The sequence below is a fragment of the Trichosurus vulpecula genome, chromosome 9, assembly GCF_011100635.1.
Source record: "Trichosurus vulpecula isolate mTriVul1 chromosome 9, mTriVul1.pri, whole genome shotgun sequence".
Classification (NCBI taxonomy): domain Eukaryota; kingdom Metazoa; phylum Chordata; class Mammalia; order Diprotodontia; family Phalangeridae; genus Trichosurus; species Trichosurus vulpecula.
In genome coordinates this window covers 43,944,887-43,972,230 of record NC_050581.1, presented here as the reverse complement: position 1 = coordinate 43,972,230, position 27,344 = coordinate 43,944,887, and the positions used below count along the sequence as shown (strand labels likewise).

Sequence of the window (27,344 nt, the reverse complement as noted above, 5' to 3'; positions counted from 1 at the left end):
GTACCTCAGAGTTGTCAGAGATAGCTGATTTCTTCTTCTGCAAACTGTTCACATTCTTTGGCCACTGGAGGAATGCCTTGTATTCTTATAGATTTGACATAGTTCTCTATATATTTGAAAAATGAGGCCTTTATCAGAGAAATCGCTGTTTAAAAAAAATCCCAGTTTTATGCTTCCCTTCTAATCTTGGCTGTATTAGTTTTGTTTGTGTACTTTTTAATTTAATGTAATCAAAATTATCCATTTTACTTCTGTAATGTTAATGGAATGGAAAGAGCTTTACTGCCTACTAATAGGCCTATATGACCTCCTTTAAGCCTGAGTCACATGGAACCCATGGTAGGAGAAGCCTGTCAAACTGGAAGAGCAGGAAGGGTGCAGGAGGAAGTGAGGGCAAGGCGGAGCAGGGAGAGAATGAGGCAGAGAGGAGGCAGAGCAGCTAGTGTGAGTGAGAGAGGGAGGAATTTTGCCTAAGGGAGCTTGTTTGTGGGGAGGCCTAATGGAGGGAAGCCTTGGGGGTGTCTGTGATCCCTGGATTAGTGATGTGTTACCATGGTGGATCTGGTTTTCTGGTATCTGAATAAATATCTTGGCTTCATCTTTGAGGAAGAGAATTTGCTATATTTGTGATTTAATCCTGGAAATACGCCTGTGTATTCATAGCAGCTGCTATGAATGCTTCCCATAATGCTCTCTGTATCTTGTTTGATCATAACTTCTTTCCTTATCCACAGATCTGAAAGATAAGATACTCTATGCTCCCCTAATTTGCTTATTGTATCACTTTTATGTCTAAATCATATATCCATTTTGACCTTATCTTAGTATATGGTATAAGACACTGGTCTATACTTAGTTGCTGCCAAACTACTTTCTAGTGTTCCCAGTAATTTTTGTCAAAAAGTAAGTTCTTGTCCCAAAAGAGCTTGGATCTTTGTGTTTATCAAATACTGGATTACTATGTTCATTTACTACTATTGTACTGTATATATACTATATTGTATCTATATATGTGTGTGTATATGTATGTATGTATGTATGTATATATGTATGGGTGTATTCTCCCCCCCCCCTCTCTCTCTCCTTTCTAGAATTTTATTGAAAAATTTTGCATCAATATTTATTAGGGTCTATAGTTTTCTTTTTGTTTTTTCTCTTCCTGGTTTAGGTATCAGCACTATATTTCTGCTCCTTCTTTGACTATTTTTAAATAGTTTTTGTATTACTAGAATTAATTGTTCTTTAAATATTTGGTAGAATTCACTTGTGAATCCATCTGGTCCCGGGGATTTTTTCTTAGGGAGTTCACTTATGGCTTGTCCAAATTCTTTTTATAAGATAGTGCTATTTAATTTTTCTATTCCTCTTCTGTTAATCTGGACAATTTACATTTTTGTACACATTCATCCATTTCACATAGATTGTCAGATTTATTGGCATATAATTGGGCAAAATAGATCCTAATAGTGGCTTTAATTTTCTCTTCATTGGTGATGAATTCAACCTTTTCATTTTTGATGTTGGTAATTCGGTCATCCTCTCTTTTTTTTTTTTAAATTAAATTAACCAATGGTTTGTCTATTTTATTGGTTTGGGTTTTTTAAAATATAAAATTAGGCACTAGTTTTATTTATTAGCTCAATTGTTTTCTTACTTTCAATTTTATTAATCTCTCCTTTGATTTTCAGGATTTCCAATTTAGTGTTTAACTGAGGATTTTTTATTTTTTTTCTAGTTTTTTTAGTTGCATGCCAATTCATTGATCTGCTCTTTCTCCATTTTATTGATGTAAGCCTTTACAATTATAAATTTTTTTCCCTAAGTATTGCTTTGGCTGCATCCTACAAATTGTGGTGTGCGGTCTCATTGGTGTACTTCTTTTTAATGATATTACTGATTGTTTGTAGGACTTGTTCTTTGACCCATTCATTCTTTAAAATTAGGTTATTTTCCAATTAAATTTTTTATATATAAATTTGTTTATTTTCAGTTTTCAACATTCACTTCCACAAGATTCTGAATTCCAAATTTTCTCCCCATCTCTCCCCTCCCCCCACCCCAGGACAGCTTGCATTTTGATTACCCCTTCCTCCAATCTGCCCTCTCTTCTATTACCCCCACCCCCACCCCCTTCTCTCATTCCCTTCCTTTCTATTTTCCTGGAGGGCAAGATAGATTTCTATACTCCACTGCCTGTATATCTTATTTCCCAGTGGCATGTAAAAACAATTTTTAACATTCATTTTTAAAGCCTTGAGTTCCACATTCTCTCCTTTCCTCCCTCCCCACACACCCTCATTGAGAAAGCAAGCAATTTGGTATAGGTTATACATGTGTAGTCATGCAAAACATTTCCATAACAGTCATGTTGTGAAAGACTACCTATATCGCCCTCTATCCTGTCCAACCCTCCATTTATTCTTTTCTCTCCCTTGACCTGTCCCTCCACAACAGTGTTTCCTTTAGGCCCAAATTCAAAAGCGACCTCTTCTGGGAAGATACTTCTTCTGGGAAGCATCCTTTAATGCTCTGTGCTACCATATGCGTGTCTTTTAAAATGTAAAAGTATTCTCTGTCTTTCTCAAATTTGAATGATGTCTATCCTGGATCTTTCTTCTTTCTATCTATTTGTGGACAAGTCCTCCCTCCCACTAGGCTATACACTCCTTGAACACCAGGTGTTTGACAAATATCTTGGTATTCCAAGCACCTGACACAGTAACTTGCACCACAGTAGGTACATGTAATAAATACCTGAATGGAATAATGCACTCTTCTGAATTTATGATTACAATTTCATCTACAACAATTTCCCACGGGGGCTCTAAAGCTGAATGACAGAAGGCTTGGAAACCAAATGGTCAAAAAGCAAATAGCTTGTGTTGTTTTTTCTCATTCTCCGTTAAACAGGCAGAGGGATTCACATTAGCCGTGTCCCACTTTCTTCCCACTGCCATGCCTTCCCACACTCCTCCCCTTAGCCTTGCCTGTATTAGTGACAGAGGTGCCAAATCTTACACAGCACAGATTACTATAAAGCGCCTTACATAAAATGCTGACTGGAGAAAAGGAAAAAAAGAAACCTCCCTTGCCTTTCTTAAGGATTCACATATGGAAAGGAGCTACAAACAATTCACTGTAATAAAATTAATTCTCTCCTCTGCCAACAAAAGGAGGGTATGCCTTAGTGTAGACTGTAATAAAGCCCACTTAACGTGTAACAGCACATTTTTATTCATTTTTAGAAATTTTGCTACTCTTCCACCCCCCTTTTCTCCTATGAAATCTGACCATCCTACTCAGTTTCTATTCTTATCTTTCTCTCATTTGCGTAATTTTAACACTGCAGAATATAGCGAAGCCTAAGAATATTTTTTATAATTATACCCATCACAGAAACTGTCAGTTTCTAATGAAGGATAATTTCAGCTATTATAAGAAACTTAAAAGATCATTTTCATGAATAATTCTTAATATGAGTCATTAAATTCAAACAATGTCAGATTTTTTTTTTAAATTTAGGTACCTAAAAACAACATTTCCTTTTAAAGACAGAGTGTAGTTTCTGATATACTCAATGCCTAGAGCACTGAAAGAAATTTACACTGTAGGCAAGATTAGTAAATAGGGTGTCAAATAACTAAAGTGGGGGGGGGGGGATAAGTTACATGTTAATGTAACTAAACTGACTTTTGCCACAAATGCAGGCTCTGTGTTCATGACTTCAAAGATATTTTTCCTCAAAGCACACACATGAGGTCAAAGTGAGGCAATTACTCTCAAAATGAAAAGAATGAAGAGATGGGTTTTTATTATACAAACTTACTTTTGAAATTACTTACAAAAGGCAAGTAAAAACTTTCATTGTTATCTTCTTGACCTGAAGGGGAAACCGGGACATGTTCACTAATTCAAGCTGTTATTTAAAATCAACAAGCAGCTCTTATGTGCTTACTATCTACCAGGTATTCTACTTAGTACTAATGATATAAAGAAAGACAAAAAGAGGGTCCCTGCCCTTAAGAGGATCCCATTCTAATAGGGAGACAACAGGTAAAAAATTGTACATACAAGATGTATCTAGTATGACTGGAAGGTAATCTCAGAAGAAAGGCCTAGGGGAGGGGAGAGAAAACACCTCCTACAGAAGACAAGATTTGAGCTGAGTCTTGAAGGAAACCAGCCGGAAAAATGGAGGTGAGGAGGGAAAGACATCATTAACAGTCAATGAAAAGTCATGAAGTCAGGAGATGAGGGTGTCATGTGGGAGGAACAGCGAAAAGGACAATGTTGTTATATCACGGAAAATCAAGCATTCAATTAAGAAACATTTATTAAGAGCCTAAGATATGCCAGGCACTGTGCTAGGCACTGGAGATATGTAAAGAGGCAAAAGAGTCCCTGACCTCAAGGAGCTCACTAATGGAAGAAATATATATATATGTGTATACACACACACACACACACACACACACACACACACACACACACAAATAGGAAATAATTAAGAGAATGAAAGCACTAGAATTCAGAGGGGTTAGGAAAGGCTTCCTATAGGATGATGGAATTTTAGTTGGGACTTAAAGAAAGCCAGGGAAGCTAGGAGTCAGAGATGGAAAGAAGAACATTCCAAGCATGAAGGACAGCCAGAGAACATGCCCAGAGCTGAGAGATGGAGTGTCTTTTTGGAGGAACAGCAAGAAGGCCACTCAGTGTCATTGGATAGAAGATTATATGTCAGGGAGTAAAGTGTAAGAAGACTGGAAATGTAGAAGGGAGCTAGGTTTTGAAGGGCTTTGAATGCCAAACGGGGCATTTGCATTTGATGCTGGATGTGATACGGAGCCAATGGAATTTACTGAGTAGGTAAGGAGTGATGTAGTCAAACCTGTGCTTTAGGAAAATCACTTTGGTGGATAGACTGGAGTGGGGAAGGCCTTGAGGCAAGCCAACTCACAAGCAGGTTATTGCAATAGTCCAGGTGTAAAGGGATTAGGGTCTGCACCAGGGTGGTGGCAGTGTCAGAGGAGCAAAAGATCATATTCAAGAAATGTTGTGAAGATGAAACTGACTGCCTTTAGCAACAGATTGAATGTGGGAGGAAGGGATAGATAGTAAGGAGTCGAGGATGATTCATAGGTTGAAAACCTGAGAGATTGGGAGGATAATGATGCCCTCTAAAATAACAGGGAAGCAGGAAGGGGTTAGAGTTTAAGAGGAAAGATAATGAGTTCCATTTCAGACATCGAGTTCAAGATATCTAAGCTCCTTGAGGGCAGAGACTGTCTTTTGCCTCATTTTGTAGCTCCAGCACTTTACACAGTGCCTGGTACACTGTGGGCAGCTAATAAATGTTTAATGAATTGAAAAACTGAAAGGCAATTGGAGATGCAAGATTGGAAGTCAGCAGAGACATCTTAGCAGGGTAGGTAGATCCGAGAATCAGCAGCATAGACATAGTAATTAAGTGGGAGCTGATGAGAATACCAAGTAATACAGTTTATAGGGAGAACAGAAGAGAGCTCATGACAGGATCCTATGGTACACCTAGGAATGTGGAGGGGAGAAAAGTGTAACAAGACTGGAAAGGTAAAAAGGAATCAAATTATAAAGGACTTTAAAAGTCAAAGAAGATTTTGTATCTGATGCTAAAGGTAACAGGGAACCACTAGAGTTTATTGAGTGGGATATGACATGGTCAGATATGCTTAAGGAAGATCACTTTGGCAGTTGAATAGAGTACAGACTGGGTGGGGGGGGGGGGGTGAATTAAGTCAGGGATATCACCCAGAAGGCTACTGCAATAGTCTAGGCACAATGAGGCAAACCTATACTAATGAAGCAATTTTTCATGTTCACTAAACAGAAGCCTTTATAATTAATATTTTCTCCATGTCCATATCTCTACATCACACACCTAGAACTACCAGAGGGAATTGGAAAACAGAAATGTGCAGACATGAAATAAGTGTATTTGGCATCAAAGAGATGCACTCGTGCTGTTCTTGGATGAAGATTTCCCCCTGGCCAAAATAAATACTTCTATAATGACTATTCCAATTTCCTCAAGCAAGGGCAACAACAATAACAAAAAAAAAAAAAAACCAACATAGAAGGCCCCAGAAATAATTCTGAGGTGCACAGAGATGCCAAGAAAATCCAGTTTATTCATTCATTCTTCAATACATACAAATTGTTCTGCATTCACTAACTCAAAATATCCAGACAGTTTTGTGATAGAAGACTTCACAATGGTCACTCACCAGAACTTTCCTAATTCTGTCTTATGTAGGCTCTTATAAATGTGATTTGCCACAAACAAGAGTGTTTTAAAGGAGGCAGAAATGTTGGCCATTCAGATACACGCCATTCAAATGTACAGTCAAGGTTTTATTGAATCAACACAGCCTAATAGTGGCAAGAGAGTTTTAACTGTACTAGATGTCAAAGTCTTCTCTCCATAACACCGAAACACTAACACCTGATAGAATCACATCTATGACTTAGTCTCAATGAAAGCCCTCCTAATGTGAAGACAGCTCCTATTCATTCATTTTTTCTGTAAGGCACAGCAAAAAGTCTAGCAAACTAGAAATCAAGACAAGCATTCTAGTATAATCTCTACTATTAACTAGCCATAACATCTTGTGAGCCATAAGGTCTCACTACCCCTTCACTGGTTCTTGGTTTCCTCATATGTAATATGAGTGGTTTGGACTCTAAAGCTTCTTTTACTGATAACATTACGTAAACTATGACATAAATATTAACTCTGTGCCTACTAAGTACGGGGTATAAGAACAACCTCTAATAAATGCCTACAATGCACTCTAGGAGACACTAAGTGCACAAAGTCCAAAAGAAGTCTCTACTTTCAAGGCACTTATATTCTACTGTGTGATACAACAGGTACAAAGATAAAGAAATATAGTAAATGAATAAATAAAAATAAATAAAAATCAACTGATAAAGGAGAGAACACCAATAACTACGGGGACTGGGAAAGCTGTCCCATAAAAAGTTGCACCTGAGCTGAGCATATAAGGTAGGATTAAGAACATTCCTGACAGAAATATCCACCTTCTCCTTAAATGTTTCTAGTGACTAAGCCAAGACCTATATAATTGAGACTATTCTACTATCCTTGTATTTAAGCCATAACTGCTTTTCTTGTAATTTCTACTCTCTGAGAAACACATGTACATGCTTTTACTCCCACATTATGACGCTTAAAATATTTCCACAAAGTTGTATTTTAGAGATTAAACCATCTTAGCCCCTTCAATCATACACTAAAAACATAGTTTCCATATTACCTCCTATCCTCGGTCCCAATCCTCCCCATCACTTTTGTAATTTGACAATGTCCTTTTAAAAGTATGGCACAACAGGACACAGAAGTCCACATTGGGTCTAAATAATACCCTCTGAATAATACAGAATACACTGGGAGACAACACTTCAATTGAAATAATATAAGATTACAAACACTTTTTTAGGAGGTACCTCACTCATACTTATGGCTCAGCCCGAATTTATAATCAATATACTCTCAAGTTTTCAAACAAATATCTTAAATTTGTAAATTTTTTTTTACCCTAACTGCAAGACAACAGGGAGAAAAAGTGAGAGGGAGTGATGTATCCTTGTATCATATAAGGACAGTCAAACAATTCCCAAATTGGCTAACATTCAAAAATACATTTCTTATTCTGCATATTAGTCTATCACTCTTCTGTCATGATATAGGTAGTATTCTTCCTTAACAGTAAAGAAATTGAGAGACTAAGCATAGGTAAAAAGAAACAAAATTATCACTTTTTGCAAATAATAAGATAGTATATATACTTGGAAAACCCTAGAGAGTCAAGTGAAAAATTAATTGAAATAATAATTTCTGCAAATTTGCAGAATGTAAAATAAATCCATACAAATTATCAGCATTTCTGCATAAGACCAGCAAAACACAAAAGGAAGAGACATTCCATTTAACATAACTATAGAATATATAAACTACTTGGGAGCCAATCTCCCATTCTGGCTTCTAATGATCAACCTCTTTATTTGCTAATAACTCACAAAACAAACTACTCTAAACCTCTGCTAAGGATTGTCAACTTATTTATCTTCAGTTTCTGCAACCTGGCTTCCCCCACCCCTTTTTTAAAAACCAGAACATTTTCCTACTATCAGTTATCTGTTATTTCTGTTGTAATCTATGATTTTTCAAATATTACTGACCATATTTCTGGGATCGTATCTGCAAGCTTCTCCAATACCCTGTGATATCATTTATCAAGGCCTAAAGACATGAACTCATTTAAAATAGCTGAGTGCTTTCTTATTATCTATGCAATGATCATTAACTTCAATGCCTTGTTAATGATGTTTTCTTTATACCTTGTAGTTGGCAAGGCTGTTCATCTTGATTAAAAAAAATGACAATATTGGTAAATAGTACTGCCTTCTCTCTTACCCCCAAGCAATGGTTCTGCGTTCATCATTTCACGCCAAAAACCTTTAATACAACTTGATCAGGTATGTCTGATTAGCTTCTCAAGTGCGGTATCATAGTCAGAGATGTTGCACATACCCTATAACTAAAAATTCCCAGCGCAAACAATTCCAAATACAGAAACTCTGGGCAGGTCGAGGGTACCAGAGAGGAGATGACATGTATAGATAAGAGCCATTCTGTTGTTACACAGGCCATGTAGATGTCAGAAAGTTCTCAGAAAGGAGAAAAAAAAATGGAGGGAGGCAGGGCTATTACAATCTCAAGGTCATTTTCAATAGTTCTTTGATTGCATCATGATTCTGTGCCACTTCATAATTCATACCCAATTGTTCTCTTCAACAATAATTTTTCACCATATACCCAAATAGCAACAGTCAAGAATAGAACAATAGTGAACTAGGACAACAGAATGATATGCTGAGTAATTCAGTATAAAATATACAAAATGAAATTCTGTCCTACTCTACGGATAGATTAGGATTTAGTTTCCAATCCCTACTTGGAAGAAACAACTCTAGCAAAATATTCAAATACCTAATGGCTCGTGAAGGCTTCAGCATGTAGTTCTCACTTAAGATCAAAAACTTTTTTAAAAGGAGGTGAAAAGCCATATGATACTAATGGAGTTTATTTCACCCTGAAACAGAGGGTATATAAACCCACCCAGCATCTCCAACTAAAAGTTTTAGCACAGTAAAGAAAGGAGAAAGTAGGAAATTATTTCTCTACTAGAATGTGTATAAACGTTGAAGACTAAAATGTCAAAACACTGAACAACTTCTTATTAGTAAGAAACATCGGAACTAGACCTCCTAAGATCTTATCACAGGTAATGATGGAAGTTAAAATGGGTCTCTCAGGACTAATTTCATGGCTGCTTTTTTGTGGCACAAATGGTAGGTCACCAAATAAACCACGATGAGAAAATTTATAGAGGCAATGATGATGACAATGATAGTATCTTATATTTGTACCTCACTTTACCATTCAGAAAACACTTTCACACGTTATCTCATCTGATATCCATAACCAATAAAGCAGGCAAGGCAGGCATTATTATCTTCATGTTCAAGATGAAGAAATTAAAAGTGAAAGGTTAAATCACAGTCACAAAGATAATATAGGACAGAACTGAGACTCAAACCCAATTCAAAGAATTAAGTTTAGTGCTCTTTCGACAATGCCACTGAGACCACCCCAAGTCTTTGGTGTTAGAATGTTGTTAAGGCAGAGTGATCCTCTGTATACTTCCCCTTTCCGACCCTTTTCCTTAACCCATGAAGCTATCTAGAAGAACCTAGGAGGCCATACACATTGAACTCGATCCTTCAGCAATGCGTTAACCTACTAGAAATTATTCCTTGCTTATAATGTCTGAAACAGGGTTAGGGCACATGTTGGTTCCTGCCTAGTTCACATGATTTTGATGCCAGAAGCAAGGGGGACAGAGGGATTTATTATTTCTCCATCTCCATAAAAAAGTCATTTATCACTCTAAAGTTAGAAACTGCTCCACTATGGAAACAGGAACCCAAATATCTCCCACGCTAGGAAGAAAGAGGGATGATTTGGCCAAAGTAGGTATGCCATACCTAAGGGAATTTTAGATGGGGCATACCTAATCCTTCCTTTTCCCATCATGACCTAAGAGCACCATATCCAAGGGTCTAGCAACAGATCCAAGTGTGCTCTTTGCCCTAAGTCTCATTTTATCCATTGCCCCCTTTCCCCTATTCCCTGTCCCTAAATGTTAGGCTTTCAGTATAGCTTTACATGAGTTAAACATGTTTTAATAAAGTTCTATTTTAAACATTTCTCACCTATCTGTTTCTTTGTGAAAACCTCTTCCTCCCTGAGGGAATGAGGTCCTTTCTACATTATATAAAATGCTGCTTCTATACTATTCAAAATAAAAGGCATTTGTTGAATGCAAAAAAACAGTTTTACAATAAGATTCTTCATTAAATTTCTTGAACTAAAATGAACCATATGTAATACATATACACAAATACCCATAGTAAATATTCTTGTTTGATATAATAGTACACTATATTCATAAAGATAACAATTGTAGCCAATGAAACCACTCCCAATGCATTTAAACGTGAGCTTCTTTATTTCCCCAATTTCTCTGTCATTGATAGATAAATTAAAATTATAATTTGTCAATTCTGAAGGATACAAAGCAATGTTTAACTCTTCAATCTGTTGCACTCTTACAATTAAAATGCATACTCATCCACAGTAGACAGTGTCTCTATCATTATCATCCTTGCTAACTAATGAACATATTCAGCACTTCCTTAGGATACTGCCATTCCATTTACAAAGGGTCTTATACAGGACTTTTATAGGACTAAATTGATTATGGGTTAATTTTCAAACTCAGCTTACTTCCAACTCTGCCCTTCTAACTTTATGTCCTATCATTATTTTCATATACTCTATGTTCCTGCCAAACTAGACTAATGGTCTTTCTCTTTTTGATTGTGATTATTCAGTTGTGTGTAACTCTTCATGACCCCATGGACAACATTGTCCATGTTTTTGGGGGGATTTTTTTTGGCAAAGATACCAGAGTGGTTTGCCATTTTCTTCTCCAATGGCTGAAGGCAAACAGAGGTTAAGTGGTTTGAACTCATGTCTTCCAGACTCTGGATCCAGTGCTCTACCCACCGTGCCACCTAGCTGCCTCCTTTATCCATTATGCCCACGTCTAAGCATTTCTTCATGCTAATCCCTCTATGCTTTCCCTTTTCTCCCCAGACCAAATCTCCAAATGTTGAAGTTCTGCTCATCCTGTAGGGCCCAAATTGAATGCCACGTTGTCCATGAAGCTTCCTCTGCCCTAATCCACAAATAATTTATTCACCTTTGAAGTTCTCATGGCACCTAGCACTCTTTTACGCGCTCACGCCATTGTTTCTTATGTGTATCTTATAGTATCTATACATTCATAGAAGGCAGAGGCCTGACATAACAATAACTTGCACACAGCCCTGTCAGGTTTACAAAGCACTTTACAAACGTTATCTCTTTAGATCTTCACAATAACCCTGGGAGGGGGGTGCTATCCCTATCCCCATTCTACAGATGAGGAAACTTAGAGATGAAATGACTCACCAAGAGTCACACTACTAAATGACTGAGGTCACATTTGAACTCGGTTCTTGCTGACTACAGGTCCAGCTCAGCCTCCTATTGATCTTGATGTCTCCCATAACCTACTATAGTACTTAAATATATCCTAATATTTTAAATTTCTTTTTTTTCTTTGGGGGGGGGGGGGAAGGGCAGGGCAATTGGGGTTAAGTGACTTGCCCAAGGTCACACAGCTAGTAAGTGTGTCAAGTGTCTGAGGCCGGATTTGAACTCAGGTCCTCCTGACTCCAGGGCCAGTGCTCTACTCACTGTGCCACCTAGCTGCCCCATACCCTAATATTTTAAAAGATTTCTGATTTCATCAATATAACTAACTTTATGCACCACGAAGGCTGCTTCCCTTCCACAGTACTGAAGTTGGTTTCATGAATTGCAAAAATCAAAAAGAAAGAAAAAAATCATCTGATAGCCCAACTCCTGGTGATGAGCCTCTGGAATTTCCATGGAATCCATCACTAGCTGAAACTTATAGTATCTTTATCTTGGCAGAACCTATTATAGCTTATACTCCATTGGCACAGTCTTTGAGAACACAAGGTCACTTCCACATTGAAATGAACATGGTTCATTTGATTATGACTTTAGTGCAGGTTGATAGATTAGATAAGACAGACAGATAGATAGACAGATATCACTTAAGAAATGTTTTTTGAAACGAGCTCACTTCTCTATATTACTTTAAGATTTACAAAGCTTTTTTCCACAACAACACACTAAGATAAGTGTTATAGTCAGAATCAGAATAAACATTTATTAAAAGCCTACTATGTACTAGGCGCTGTGCTAAGTGCTGTCGTACACAGAGAGGGTTAAGAGAATCCCTGCCCTCAAGGAGCTCACAATCTAATCAACACATAAAAAGAAGCTGGAAAATGAATGGCAGGGGAAAGGTACTTAGCAACAGAAGAGGAAAATTATCTGAGAAGTTATAAGTTTTAGAAAGAAATTCATCTTCGGAATGATAAGTTTCTGAAGATCATGAGCAGCGAGGAGAGAAATGATATTGCTATAATGTGTTATTGCCCTTATTCCCATTTTATAAATAAGGAAAATAAGTTTCAGAGAAACTGGGTGACTTGCCTATGATCATGGAACCAAGACACTGATCCTGGTCTCTTGATTCCTGTCTTGCCATAGAGACCTTCATGTAAGACAGACAGCAGAGTAGAAAGAAGCTAGGGAGCCAACAGTGCCCAAATGACTTCAAGAAACAGAAATTCCATCAATATACACCCAAACCTTCACACACACACACACACACACAGAAAATCATGTGGAGGAAAATCAATATTGCTGCTATAGCTGCTGCCTATCATACTCCCAAAGGCAGCCCAAGTAAGTCCAACTACAACCACCTCCCCATGTTACTACCATTTTGAGTCATGAAGCCATAGGCTGCCCAAGGACTTCAATTACCCATCTCCCATCACATCCCACTTGGTTCTAGGCTAATCAGTCCCATAAACCACACCCGAGTCAGTCTCAATCTACCACGCAGAACCCCCCAAAACTGGAACTGAATAATTCCTCTTTCTACTACATCCCCTATCTCTATGTGAGAATGCAGTCCCTCTGATTCCCCCATCCAAATACCTGTCCTCGAATGAAGAGAGGGCCCAAGCCCCCTGCCCTAATGAGGTCCAGAGAGGCCTATCTACCAACTGGTATCCTACTGGAACAATGGAGCCTGTCACAAGTTGTCTCCCACACACATACCCCCAAACTTTAACCGAGCAAAAGGGGAATATTTTCCCTCCTCCACCTACATACTCAGCCTAAATCCTGGATTTCTCTAAAGGCCATTCTGCTAAAAGCATTAGAAATTTCCCCACTCCCACCTGTCCAAAAGTTCTTATATCCCCAGCTGTTTATCACTGATTCTCCTTAAATTGACAGGACTTAACTGCCCACACCTAGTCAAAAGATTTGGGAATTTAAAAGTTTGGTCTAAAATATATCAGGTTAACTGCCAGTTCAAAAAAACCTAATGATATCTGTTAAAAAGGAATTCAAAATTGAGAGAGACTGACAAGGCATTACAAAATAATGATAGGAAAAATGAATAAATGTATGTGCACCAAACAATTCAACATTTAAATTAATAAAAGAAAGATTAACACAATTATAATAATTGTGGGGAACCTATCATGTTCCATTATCAAGATGACAAATCAAATTTTAAAACTAACAATGAAGAAATCACAGACCTGAATTACTTATTTAAAATGTAATCAAAAGAAGTATAGAGAATTAAATAAGGTAAATGGGGGCTACACATCATTTTCAGATACACATGGGATGCTCAAAAAAACTGATCCTACACCAGGTTCAAATATGACAAAATTACACATGCTGCATTTTCAGACTTCAAAGTGATAAAATTAGAACTTAAAAATAAGATGACAAAAAAAAATAACAAAAACTACGTAGAAACAGAAAATCCTTCTTCTAAATCAGTGGTGTTAAACTTAAATATAAACAGATCCCTGTGGGCCACATATTGACTTGGAAAACTACAAATTAGCATTATCTATGTTGTACTGTATTTTTGTTTATTTTGTTAAACATTTCCAAAGTATATTTTAATCTGGTTCAGGCCTCACTCAGAGAAAACTCAGGGAGTTTTCAAATTTAACATCTCTGTTCAGAACCATGACTTGACTGGAGAAATCAGAAAAATTATAAGACTATTTAACAATGGCAATGATAATAATGTGGCACATAAAAATTTTTAAAAGTAGGTCATCAAGAAATGTATATTAATGAATACCTATATTATTAAGAGAGAAAAAAGAAAAACAAATTAAGCCTGAATATAAAGATACCAAAAAGAAATCAAAGTCAAAATGAAAGCAAAGAAATAAAAATGATAAGGTTAAGAAAAGAAGTAAAGAAATTAGAATATAATTGATAAATAAAACCAAGGAGGTGGGTTTGGTTTTTTAAGATCAATAAAACTGTCAATTAGTTTGAAAGTTCTATCTAGAAAAGTGCAAGTTGTGGACAAATTGTTCTGATTGTCTTAAATCTTCCCCTAATGGGTTATTTCCACATCAGTGCATTTGAGATTATTGATTCCTGGGGATTGGGAGTTCTTTCTTTACAAATGGATATTACAGTACAGCACCATGCTCACTCAGTTACCCAAGAAATGCTTTCTGATGATGGTATTTCAAACCTCTAAAATACCGTCCATCTTATAAAGAAAAAATATACAGAATCCCAAGTCACTGGGAAATTATAATCCAAGATATACTGCCATGGAAGTATACCAGAAGAGGAAGATTCAAGAGAACTGATGAAGAAGACCCAGTTTTTCACTGGGTAAGTCTGTGCGAAAATATCAGCTTTAGATTTATCACTACAGGAAGGTGTCATGGAGAAGGGTGAATTTCAGAAGCCATTAAAAAGATGGGTGAAAAACTGCATGGAAGGGGGAAGAAAAAAGGTCATTCTAAGCATAAGGTGCTGCTTTGGAATAAAAGGTAGGTACAAACCGCCACAAAAGCCATGTATGTGTATACGTATATATACATATGTGCCTACATACACATGCATATGAAAATAAATGTATCCTAATTCCACTTCCTATATATATTGTAGGTTGCAGATAGTTTTTGTTGACAGTTGTTTTTAAGGAACTATAATATCAAATACAAATGATGATATTTCCCAGACTAAGGATTGCTATTTGTAAATAAAAGACTAAAACTGCTTTAAGAAGTAACCCAACTTTTAAAAACATGCAGAAGGCTAGATTGTCCCAGTACTCAAGAAGCTCACATTCTCATCAAGAGGCAAAATATACAGAATGATTCTGCTTCACAGCAGATTAAAAAAAGGAAAATTACAGCAGATAAGGAACCATTTAAACTATGATAATCTAGATATACATCTTGGAGGAATCAAATTTGTAATTTTCACTCAACAATCAACAAACATTTATTAAGCAGACTGTTTCAAGTTTGTTGCTGTTCAGCCATTTTTCAATCATGTCCAACTCTTGACATTTGTGACCCCATTTGGGGTTTTCTTGACAAAGATATTAGAGTGGTTTGCCATTTCGTTCTGCAACTCATTTTACAAATGAGGAAACTGAGACAAACAGACTTGCCCAAGGTCACACTGCTAGCAGGTGTCTGAGGCCAGATTTGAACTCCAGAAGAAGAGTCTTCCTGACTCTAGGCCAGGCACTCTATCCACTGTACCACCTGGCTGCTCATTGTTTACAGAACTTTGTGCAAGTTAAAAGTTTATAATATCAAGAGTTCTGAACCTCATGAAGTGACAGTTTATTTAAGATATAAGACATAAGTACAAGGGAAAATGAAACATTATTATGGACAAAAGCATTGCAGTCACAGAGCCTGATATAAGTAAAGACAGAAACAAGAAAATACAGGATATATTTGGGGCACTGTGTCGGTAACAAAAATGGGCTCCTTAGCACTTAGTTCAACAAGTGCCCTTGAATATTTTGGCTTTTGTTCCCTTTGAGTAATTCATTGAGTAATCCTTACTAGGTGCTAAGCCCCAGGCCCTAACCCCTATTAGGTGTAAAACCTTAGTGGGTGTGGATTGGCAACTAAGGTGGGGTCCAAGGTGGGGCTAACTCCAGGGAGGGCCTAGTTTACATGTCTGGGAGAGCAGAGGCTTTTAGACCATGTGGGTTTAAGTCCGCCTCTTTGTGATGATTCTAGATCACATGGGTGAGTCGCATGTGTGACTCACCCCTGACTGAAAAAGATATAAAAACCAGGGGTTGGCTATCTCTTCTTTGGAGCTCATTCCCGCAGCAGTGGTGGCGAGCGTGACTCTGGGCCAGCCCTTGTTCTGAGCTCCCAGGCTGAGCCTAGATGTTGGTAACTAGGAATCTGTATTGGGTCTGTCTGTTGATGTTTGTACTTTGTTTGTATTTTGTTCTGAAGTTCAGAATGCTGGTTTTTTCCCCTGAACTAAGTGAATGCTGTCTGCATGCTGGATTAAAGTAAACTTGTCAACCCCTTTAACCTTGCTTTCCTTATTAAAGCAGATCAAAAGAACCTGTGCTGTTGGCAGCTTTCTGGGTACTGGCTGCTAGCTGGATTGTGGAAACAGGCACATAGAAGTTAGCCCATTGTGGCTAAAATTAGATAGCATAGAAGGGGAAAAAATTAGATAAACCCAAAGGGTAGGGTGATAATCAGATGGTAGTAAACTTATCAACATATCTTACACTCCTAACGGGTCTGCTCCTGAAACAACAACACACTAAGCACAAATTCCCCAAAGTAATACAACATTTCCAACCACCTAAAGCTTTTATTTTATTTATACTCAATGCTGTGTAAAAGATATTACTACTCAAGTGTTCTTTCTATGATCACTTTTAATCTTATTATCAAAGGTCTGTAAACCAGCTTCCAACACAAGCAAAACTGACTGCCATATACGAATCCAGAGATTTGCACTGAGTATTTTCATAGTATACAAAGAGAATGAATGTTTCTCCTACCCATTACTATGTGACAGGCATTGTGCCAAGCATTGACATTTCAAAGGAAGACAAAAAGAGGCCTCAAAATCTCTGGTCTCTAGGAGCATACATTCTATGGAAAAGACAAGATGTAAATATCTAGATACATACAAGATATATACAGAATACAAGAAGGTAATCTGCAAAGGGAAGGCATTGGCAGCTGGGGCAGGAAAAAGTTTCCTGCAAAAGGCAGTGTTAGGGCTGAGTCCTAAAGGAAGTCAGGGAAACAAAGAGGAGAAGGGGAGTAGGTAGAGCATTACAGGAATAGGGAACATCTAGTGCCAAGTCAAAGACTAAGGATATAGATGGATGGTCATGTGCAAGGAACAGCAGGGAGGACAGTGTCTTTGGATCACAGTGTGGAGGAAAAGAAGGTGTAAGAAAGATAAAAGGAAGCAAGAGGCTAAGTTATGATGAACTTTAAATGCCAAACAAGGGCTTTATATCTGATCCTAGAGCCAGTAGTGAGCCACTGGTGCTCCTTGAGCAGGGGGATGATATGGTCAGTCCTTTGCTTTGGAATCACCTTGAACTGAGCGGGGATGGATTGGAGTGGGGGAAAGACTTGAGGCAGGGAGACCGGTTAGAAGGCTATTTAGAGTAATGGAAAAAAGGGTAATAAGGGCCTAAACTCGAGTTGTGGGTGTACGAATAGAGGGGAAAGGATGCATAAAAGAAATATTGTGATGGCAGAAATGACAATTTGGCAACGGATTGGAAGGTGAGGTGAGTGAAACTGATGAACCAAGGATGACCCTGAGGTTGCAAGCCTGGGTGACTGAGAAGATGACGGTGTCCTTGTCAGTAACAGGGAAATCCAGAAATGGGGAGGACCGGGGGAGGAGGGGAGGGAAGATAATGAGTTCTGCATTGTACTTGTTAAATTTGAGATGTCTATAGGGGACATCCATTTGGAGATGTCTAAGAGGTAGCTGGACAACTGCGACTGCAGCTCAGCAGAAAAACCAAGGCTGGATATATGGATCTGAAAATTATCTACATAGCAATGATGACTGAACTCATGAGACCACAAAGTGAGCTAGCATAGAGAAGAAGGAAAAAGAGCTCATAACGGAGTTTGGGAGGAAGAGGACACCCACGGTCAGAGAGTTAGCGGTAAGCAAAGAGCATATACAAAGCTATTTCAAAAGGCAGAGAGGGCTAACAACTAGGGGGAATCCAGAAAGGCTTTGTGTGGGAGATGGCACTGCAGGTATGTGCTGAAGGAAGCTGGGATTCAAGGAAGAAGAGGTGAGCAAGGAGTGTATTTCTGGACCTGGGGGACACCCATTTAAAGGCAAGGGGATGAAATATGAAGTGGTGTATACAGGAAACAGCTAGCAAGCCAACTAGACTAAAATAGAGCAACTGAAGGGAAGTAACAGGAAATAACATGAGAAAGAGAGACAGGTGCCATATTGTAAGAGCTTTGAATATGAAGTTATGAATCTTGCACTTCACCTGAGAACAGACAGCCACTGAGGATTTTTCAGTAGAGGAGGGATAAAACTGTATTTGTATTTTAGTAATACTAACTTAATAGTTTTATGATAGAAAATTGAAGAGGAGAGAAACTGGAAGCAAGGAGTCTAAAAAGGAGGTCACTATTGTTCAAATGAGAGATGATAAGGCCCTGAACTGCTTATTGTATGTCACTGAGGTAGAAATGACAAGCGTTGGTAGCTGAAGGGAAAATGGGGAGTGACAGAGAAAGAAAGGCAAGGATGATGCCACGGCCGGTATAGTATAAGGAATAATAAATAAGTACAGACCAAGAAAACTTGCCATCTCACCTCCTTGACTTTAGTCATACTTTTTCTCTCCATGGTGTATCTTCCATTTTTCTTGTCACCAACCAAATCCTAGATTCAGGGTGTGTCATCCCTCTTCCAGGAAGCCTTCTCAGCTCATATGAATCTTGTTCATCTACGAACTATTATTATGTTTTTAATTTATATGAATGTAGATTTAGAGTTTGGAGGTCTAAATAATGCTACTATGAATAAAACGACAGAAAGTCCCCGCGGTTAGAAAACCAAACAAAAGAAGAACTCCTTCAGAACTTTTTGTATAGCCTGCAGTCTTCTCAACTTTCAACTCTCTCGCCTTAGACTCCACTTCCTCCCTGAATGTAGATAGTATTTATTAAAGGAAGATAACTTTTCCTGTTTAAGGAGGTAAGATGGCATGTACACGAATGAGACAGCAAGGAATCTGGACCGTAAGAAAAGCCAGTGCTGGACAGCACTTCGCAATAGACTGGATTTGGGATATTATTTTAATAGCATTACCCGACAAACTGATCTTTTGAACCGCAAGCCCCAGGATTTTTCTCTTCTATCATACTATTTCTGATGACCCCATGTGAATTAACTTAGTATAATAGAGAACACTTGTAAGAAACTAAGTAAGTTTGTACATTTTTGGAGAATGGTGGAGTGTCCTGTTCTAGAATATTGACTACTCACAGTCTTCCCACGCACCTGGTGGAGGCGGTGTCCAGGGCTTAAGACAAAGAGATCTTGTGACAGGGCTGTGCTCTTAGCAAGCTATTTCCGTATCTACTGTTGCCGGCTAGGAAAGTTCATATGTGTAAGACTAACATCCCCCTTATTTTCAATGAGCCACAGACTTGCCTGATTATCTGACTCAGACTTGAGAATTTATGCATGTCTTAAGAAATATCACCGAAATATATATGACTCTGGGCAAAAAGAAACATATGGGAGATAACCCTGGATAAATAGGATTAGGCCAGGTTACAAATAATCTTGACTACCAGGTCAGAGGACTTTAAGCTTGATCTAATAAACTCATTTAAATTATATTTTCAATTAACAAGTATTTATATTCTCTCCCTGGCATATGCCGCAAATTTTTTAAAAAGAAAACATGTGTGAAAAAAATTTGCATAATCAAGCCAAAAAAAAATCATACATTGGCTATGTACAAAAATCAGTGTCTCGTTCTGTACCTTAAATCCATTACCTGTGAGTAAGTGAGCAGCACAGTGCATCATCATCAGTCCTCTGCAATCATGTTTGGTCATTACATTGATCTCAAATCTTTCAAAGTTGGTTGTCTTTTAAAATGTTATATAGATCATAAATTCTTAAACAAGAGAATGGTATGAGGAAAGGGATGCCTTCATTGACGCAAAGACAGTCTTCAGGATACACTGAATGGGGGGAAGTAACTGGAGGCAAGGAGATCAATGAGGAAGCCCTGGCAGCATTCTAAGAATGAGATAACTAGGGTCCAGACTTGGTAGTGGCAATAGGAATGAAAGCAAGACTTTTTTTTTTTTGATATACTGAGAAAGGGCAGATATGGGGCTTTGTTTACTAATGTTAAGATTTATTTAAGAATATAGATAAAAGCACAGATACTCATGGCAGGGCAGAATTTAAAATGACCAGTCAGTAGCTGGCTGCGGTGTCCCAGGTCTCCTTCTCAGTCTCCTAGAATAAGGTGGAATCTTGTCAAATTTAGGAGGTATTATGGTAATTAAGGTGGGACTTGTTTACTGTTTTCTTTTTTGGAATGCTGAGGTAATCAAGTACCTTTGATGAGTCTTGCTTTTCAAATGTAATGACAAGCAAAGTAGGACTTTTTGCTGTTTTTTGTTTGAGCACTCTCAGCACTGAGGCAATCAAGTGCCCCAGAGCCCTGAGACATGTATATAAGATCTGAGGTTGGTGTTCTGTTTTGGGGGCACACTCACTGGCAGAGTGTTGGTGATTTGGCCAGACAAGACCTAGGGTGGCCGTTGGAGCCTCCTCCCTTTGAAAACTCAGATGTTGGTGCTTCTCTCTCAACACATACTATATGTATTGCTATGGATAGATAGAAGTCTGTCTACTGATTTATATTTGTTCTGTTTATATAATGTGTGCTTGTAATGTCTGTTTGAATTCTCTCTGAAGTTCAGGGTGATAGCTTTTCCCACTGAACTAAGTGAATGGTATATGTATGTTTAATTAAAGTAAGACAGTTAATCCCTTAAAGTTGCTTTCCTTAGAAAAGCAGATGAAACGACCTGTGCTAGCAGCCTTTCTGTGTGCTGGTGTTATCAGTCTTTCACCCCCACAACAGCTGCTAGCAACACTGTTGTGACAGAAGGTCATCAGGGAATTCCCGTTTGAAAGTTTTATAGGTATCCATTGCTTATCCATAAGCATAGCCATTAATGGGAGGTTACCCAATATCATATTATATGCTAATAATACAATTATGCTAATTATACAATTATAATTAAGTTAGTAATACTAGATACATGTTATATGCTAATATTATCATCCAGAGGATGTCCCCTGTACTCATTCCTTCAACAAAGGAGAAAGAAGGAAAATAAGACAAGTCGGGAAAAGCTGATTACTTGTATAAAGAGGCTGAATAAGAGGGAGGAGTCATAAAGAACAACAGAGTTTCAAACATCTGAATATTATGCTGCCGTTGACATAATAAATAGAGTAGTCAGGGGAGAAAAGTTCCCTAAGATGATGAGTTTAATTTGGAGCAAGCGGAAAGATAAATCTACACAATTAACTCTGAAATCTCTATTTCCATTCTACAACCACCAAGTAGTTGCAAAATTTGCAACTACTTGATGGGTTTATTACATCTTTTCATACTTGTTTCTACTCCAATAACCTCTGCACTTGGTCTGCTACTTCAATTTCTCTCCTCTCCAAATCATCACCCATAGAACTGCCAGAGTGATATTCCTAAAGCACACACATGACCACGTCACTTCCTTGCTCAGTAAATTCCAGGAGCTCTCCATTACTTCTAGAAGCAAATACAAACTCCTCTATTTGGCATATGAAACGTTCCACAACCACGTTCCAAATGATCTGTTTATATTATTCCTTTTCACAGACTCCCAGTCCCCCCAAACTGTTCCTTTTGTTCCTCCCAGCATTCTATCTCACCTCTGTGACTCTGCATAGACTATCCCCCATGCCTGGAATGCGCTCCTCCCTTCTACCTCTTAGAATCTCCATTTTTTTCAAAGCTCAGTACAGAGCCACTTTCAACACAAGATCTTTCCTGGTCCAACTGCTAGTTAGTACCTCCCCCAAAAAACATTACGTTGAATTTATTTTTCATCCAATTTGTATGTTGTTTTATATACATACATGATGTCTCTCTCAAAAGAAGGTAAACTCTTCAAAGGCAAGGACTGCCTCATTCTTTTTACTCTATATCCCCAGTGACTGGCACAGAGGCACTTTTTAATAATACAGTGACTGATTTCCATTCGCGATGCCGTACTATTATGTCAGTCTCACAATGAGAGGCAGCATTAAATGGACAGAAGGCTGGACTTAGAGTAAGAAGGCTTGGATTCAAATTCCGCCTCTGATACTACCTGTATCAAGTCATATCCTCTCTGAAACCTCACTGGTAAAATGGGAATAAGAATAGCTGCAATGTCCATCTAAGAGGCTAAAAGGAGACGGTATACCTAAAAGTCACATCATCATCATCATCATCATCATCATCATCGTTACGATGTAGGTCATGAGATGTAGTGCTTGATGGGGACTTGACTTATCTAATCCAAATGTCTCATTTTACAAGACAGAAGGGAATTACTTCCCCAACAGCTATGAGAGCAAGGGTTCTGGGATTCCCCATCTGTATCTAGATTCTAGCACTTAACACTGGGACACTCAGAGAGCCACAGTAGTGTTAGACAGTGAAAGGCGTTCTGGATCTAAAGTTCAAATCTGACCTCTTCTACCTAATACTTATGTGACATTATGCACCTACTGTATCTAACAGGCATTTAGAAATATAAGCCTGAGCTAGCTCAAAAAAAAAATTACATGTGCTTTGCTTTAAAAAATTATGAATGCTTCGAGAGTATGTACCCACAAGATCATCTGTCTCCATATATTATAGACCTCCTAAGTTGTACTGACCTAGTTCCTGAGAGCCCAGGAAAATCATTTCTACAGAAAATGTATGGAATCTATGAAAGTGGAGTTGGTTGATTACCAAGCATGCAACAAATCAGCAGTGACACAAGAATGGATAGCTGAGATCTTTTTCCTTTTGTTTCTTGGAGCTACTACAGTCTAAACAACATTTAAAATTGTTTCCAAGGCTTCCTCGTCCATCAAATCACTCCATTTTTCCTTCTCTTCTCATTGCTGATTACTGAAATTGCTTCTATCAACAAGCCATTTCCCCTCCCTAGTATCCCTATGCCTACTGCAGATTAATTAAATGAATCCACCAATGAAAGGCTATAACTTTGAAATCAGTCACTGTGGAACAGGAACTTAGGACGCCAAGAATGAAAAACACTGCTGAACATTCGTGGTTAGACAGAGGATGGAGAAAGGGGGAAAGGTTTTACTGACATTGGAACAAATATTTAAAATAAATCAAATAAAATAAGTCTAAAGAAATTAGGGCATTTCATTTAAGCTTATGATGGCCTTCAACACAGATAGGTTCACTTGTTTATACAAAATCATGCACATATTGGTACAGAGCCAAACTCAAGTAAAACAAGCAGGAAAGTCTATGGTCTGGTGAAAAGAGGGGGGATTTTAGTTTCCTCAGTGTGATCCTTGAGATCAAGCAACAATAGATATGGAAATATCTCTCCATGAACAAAGCCTTCCACAAGCCATTAACGTTAACCCCTGAAATAAATGCTCAAAAAGTCACTGCGTGCATTGGAAGACTATTAACAGGCTACTCCGTACCATTATTCTCTAAGACTATGAAAATTTATTTAGCCCCTTCTGAGTCTTCTCCTTGAATGTCATTCAAAGTGAATGCACACTGAACATAAAAAGTAATTACGATACAAAAGAAAAAATAAAGAGAATGTGATTCAAAAATCCAATCTGCCAAATAAAAACATTGACAATAATATCTCATCTGCTGTCATGTCCTATCAATTTCTACCTTCACAACAAGTCTCTTAGAAACCCCCTTCTCTCCTCTGATATTGCCTCCACCTTGTATGGGCCCTGGTGACCTCATGCCTAGACAATTGCAATAACCTGCTGGTTTGGCTCCTTGCCTGAAAATCCAACCCATTCCTCACTCAGTTACCAAAGCAATCCTCCTAAAGCACGTCTGACCAGCTTACTCCTTCCCTTCCCCATTCAGTAAACTCTAGTAGCTCCTTATTTGATCCAGTATGAAATATAAAATCCTTTATTTGGAGTTCAAAGGCCTTTATGACCTGCCCTCATCCACACCTCCGCAGTCTTCTTATATCTTACTCACCCCTACAAACTCTATAATTCTTGCTATTCCTCAAACATGACACACCAGCTTCCTAACCTGTGCCACTGCACTGGTGATCGCCCATACTTGGGCAGCTAAGTGGCTCAGTGGATAGAGGCAAACGCTATTTGCCTCAGTTTCCTCATCTGCAAAATGAGCTGGAGAAGCAAATGGCAAAACAGTATTTATGCCAAGAAAATCCCAAATGGGGTTACAGAGTCAGACAGAACTGAAAAAGACTGAAAACACCACTCACACTTGGAATGCTCTTCCTGTGTCCAACCATGAAAACTGGTTTTGAATTTGAAAAGTTATATTTTCCCTAAATCAATTATTATAATAAAAAGAGTTCTGAATTTGGAGCAAGAGGACCTAAATTTCAATTTGAGCCTTTCTGGGACACCTGTGTGACCATAGGCAAGTTTTATTACTTCCGCTACCATGTGATTATTCATTCCTGTCCATCCCAAAGATTGAGCCAAATTCTACCCAGCCCTTTCACTTCCTAACTCCATCCAGCCCATTCCACAGGAAACAAATTTCCCTTCATCGTAAATCTATTCCTTTTCCACTCCTTCCATCTACTAGCTCTTACTGAGACCTGGTTTCCCCTTGATGGCACAGCTTCCCTGCCCATATTCTCCAGTACTGGTTGCACTTTCGCTCATTGTCCTTGGCTCACTGGTTGAGGTGGGGAGTTGGAATACTACCTATTCCCCATTAGTGCTTCTAGGTCAGGTCTGTATAATCTGTGGCCCATGGGCCACTTACAGCTCGTGGGCATGCCAAAAGATTTTGGCAGCCCACAAAAAATGTGAAGGATGATTTCCCAAAATCCTTTGGCAGGCCATAGTTTGTTCAGGCCTGTTCTAGGTTCTCCCATTCCTTCTTCATTCAGTAACCTCTCTTCCTTTGAAGTTTAAGATATTCAAATCTACTATGCAATCAAAATTCTGATTACAATTGTCTACATACTCCCCCTCCCCGCTCTACACTGTACCCTTCCCCACCCCTTGCTACTTCCACTCCTCATCAATGACCCTCCTTCCTCAATGAATTTGATACCTGGCTCACCATTTTTCTTTCCTCCTCACCCTGTGCCCTCATACTAGAGGACTTCAATATCCATACTGATTCTCCCTCAAATACCCTAGACACTCAGTTCTTCAACCTACCCATATTCCATGAATGTACCGCCACTCGACCTCAGACACATACAAAGACGGTCATACCTTTGATCCTGCCATTACCCACAAATGTACCAATTCCATGTTCAAGAATTATGAAATCGCCTTATCTGACCAAAATCTATTAGCTCTTCACCTCTCCCCCTGCCTTCCCTTAAAAAGCCTTTCTCTTAATATGCACTTTGACCTCCAAACCCTTTAACTCTTTAATTCTCCACCAGGCCATCTCACCTACACTAGCTTCTCCTCATCTTTGACCCCTTGGTAAACCAATTTAACTCAAATGTTATTCATTGTCAGTATCTTTTGATACATACTTTATTTGTCAGTTTATGTACAGATTTTATTGTGAATATCAACTGTTATAAACTGTTTCTGAGTTAATCATGTTGTATAAATATAAACATTACAGATTAGGCAGAATCAAACTTAAACCAAAAGAAACTCAACCTTCAGGATAAACTCAGTTTGGATTTTGTACAGTTTAATGAGTTTATGTCACAAGGCATAACCTGATTCAAATCCTACTTCCCTCTATCAGATGGCAAGTCCACATAGTGTTACTGAAGAATATGGCCACAAAAAATAATCTTAAAATTCTCTTGTTAAAACATTCCTTACAGAAAGTCATAGGCCTGGAGAAGGCCTGGAAAGAGTTTAAATTTGGCCTCAGACACTTACTAGCTGTCACTTAAACTCTCTGGCTGTCTCAGTTTCGTCAACTGTGAGATAAGGATAATAGCACCTACCTTGAAGGGCTGTTGTGAGGATCAGGTGAGATAATATTTGTAAAGTGTTTAGCATATTCCCTGGCACATATTATTACTATTATTAAAATCAAAGTCAAGAGTTCCTTTCCTGATGACTTTTTGAGAAACATCTAATAAAAACTATGAAGACTACCTCAGGGCCAAAAACAGAAGCAGAAAATGTTTCTTTCTGCTCCGTGTGAGTTTGGATTCTGTGTCTACTTTATTTTTTTGGATCTGGAACACGAAGGCAGATAACCATTTGCCATCTCATTGTCATTTTCCAAGGCTGATTATTTTAAAAATTCTTCAGATCTGAGCTTTAAGAGATTGTAGGCATACTAGCTAATAACCCAGAAAATGAATGTCTCCTCACCCGTCAACAGAATTTAAGAGCTAGAGAGATCCTTATAAGGTAAAAAGCCGACATTTTACAGGACAGAAACCTGAAGCACACAGGGTTAAGTGAATCTTCCAAGGTCAATAGTGAGGGAGAATGAAGACTAGAAAAAGGTTTCCTAATCCCCAGTCCAATGCTCTCATTACATTAACAACATCTTACACGAATTTCTAAAAGGAGTTTTCATAAATTAATTTGCCCAAGTTGTGGCTAATACTTTCTCTGGTTTTTCCCTCCCTTTTTTTCCTCACCTTCAGCAGTTTGTCCTTCTCTTTTCAGCATCTGGACAGCTCCTACGTACTTCTTCAGTTGTACTTTCAGCACTTCATTTTCTCTGCCAAAAAAAAAAAATTAAAAGGTTATTAACACATGAGAAAATTAGAAGCAGAAAAACCTATATAAAGAAAAACATGTGCTGTGCTTCCTATAAATATTAATGCTCAGTCTGTCTTAAAGATTATGATCACTGGGAAAATACAGAAAAGAATTTGATAACAGAAGACTGGGCATGCATGAGTGGGGACCTTCAAGAGCTATTTTTTACAATAGGGAA

The 27,344-nt window shown here is 38.2% G+C and overlaps 1 protein-coding gene across 1 annotated transcript in view; it reads right to left on the bottom strand.

Moving 5' to 3' along the window:
• SNX29 (sorting nexin 29) overlaps positions 1-27,344 on the bottom strand; it is a 647,758-nt gene that overhangs the window by 423,022 nt on the left and 197,392 nt on the right. The window contains exon 14 of the mRNA XM_036738094.1: positions 27,043-27,125. Coding sequence (XP_036593989.1) covers positions 27,043-27,125 — 83 coding nt within the window. The remainder of the gene's footprint in view (positions 1-27,042; positions 27,126-27,344) is intronic.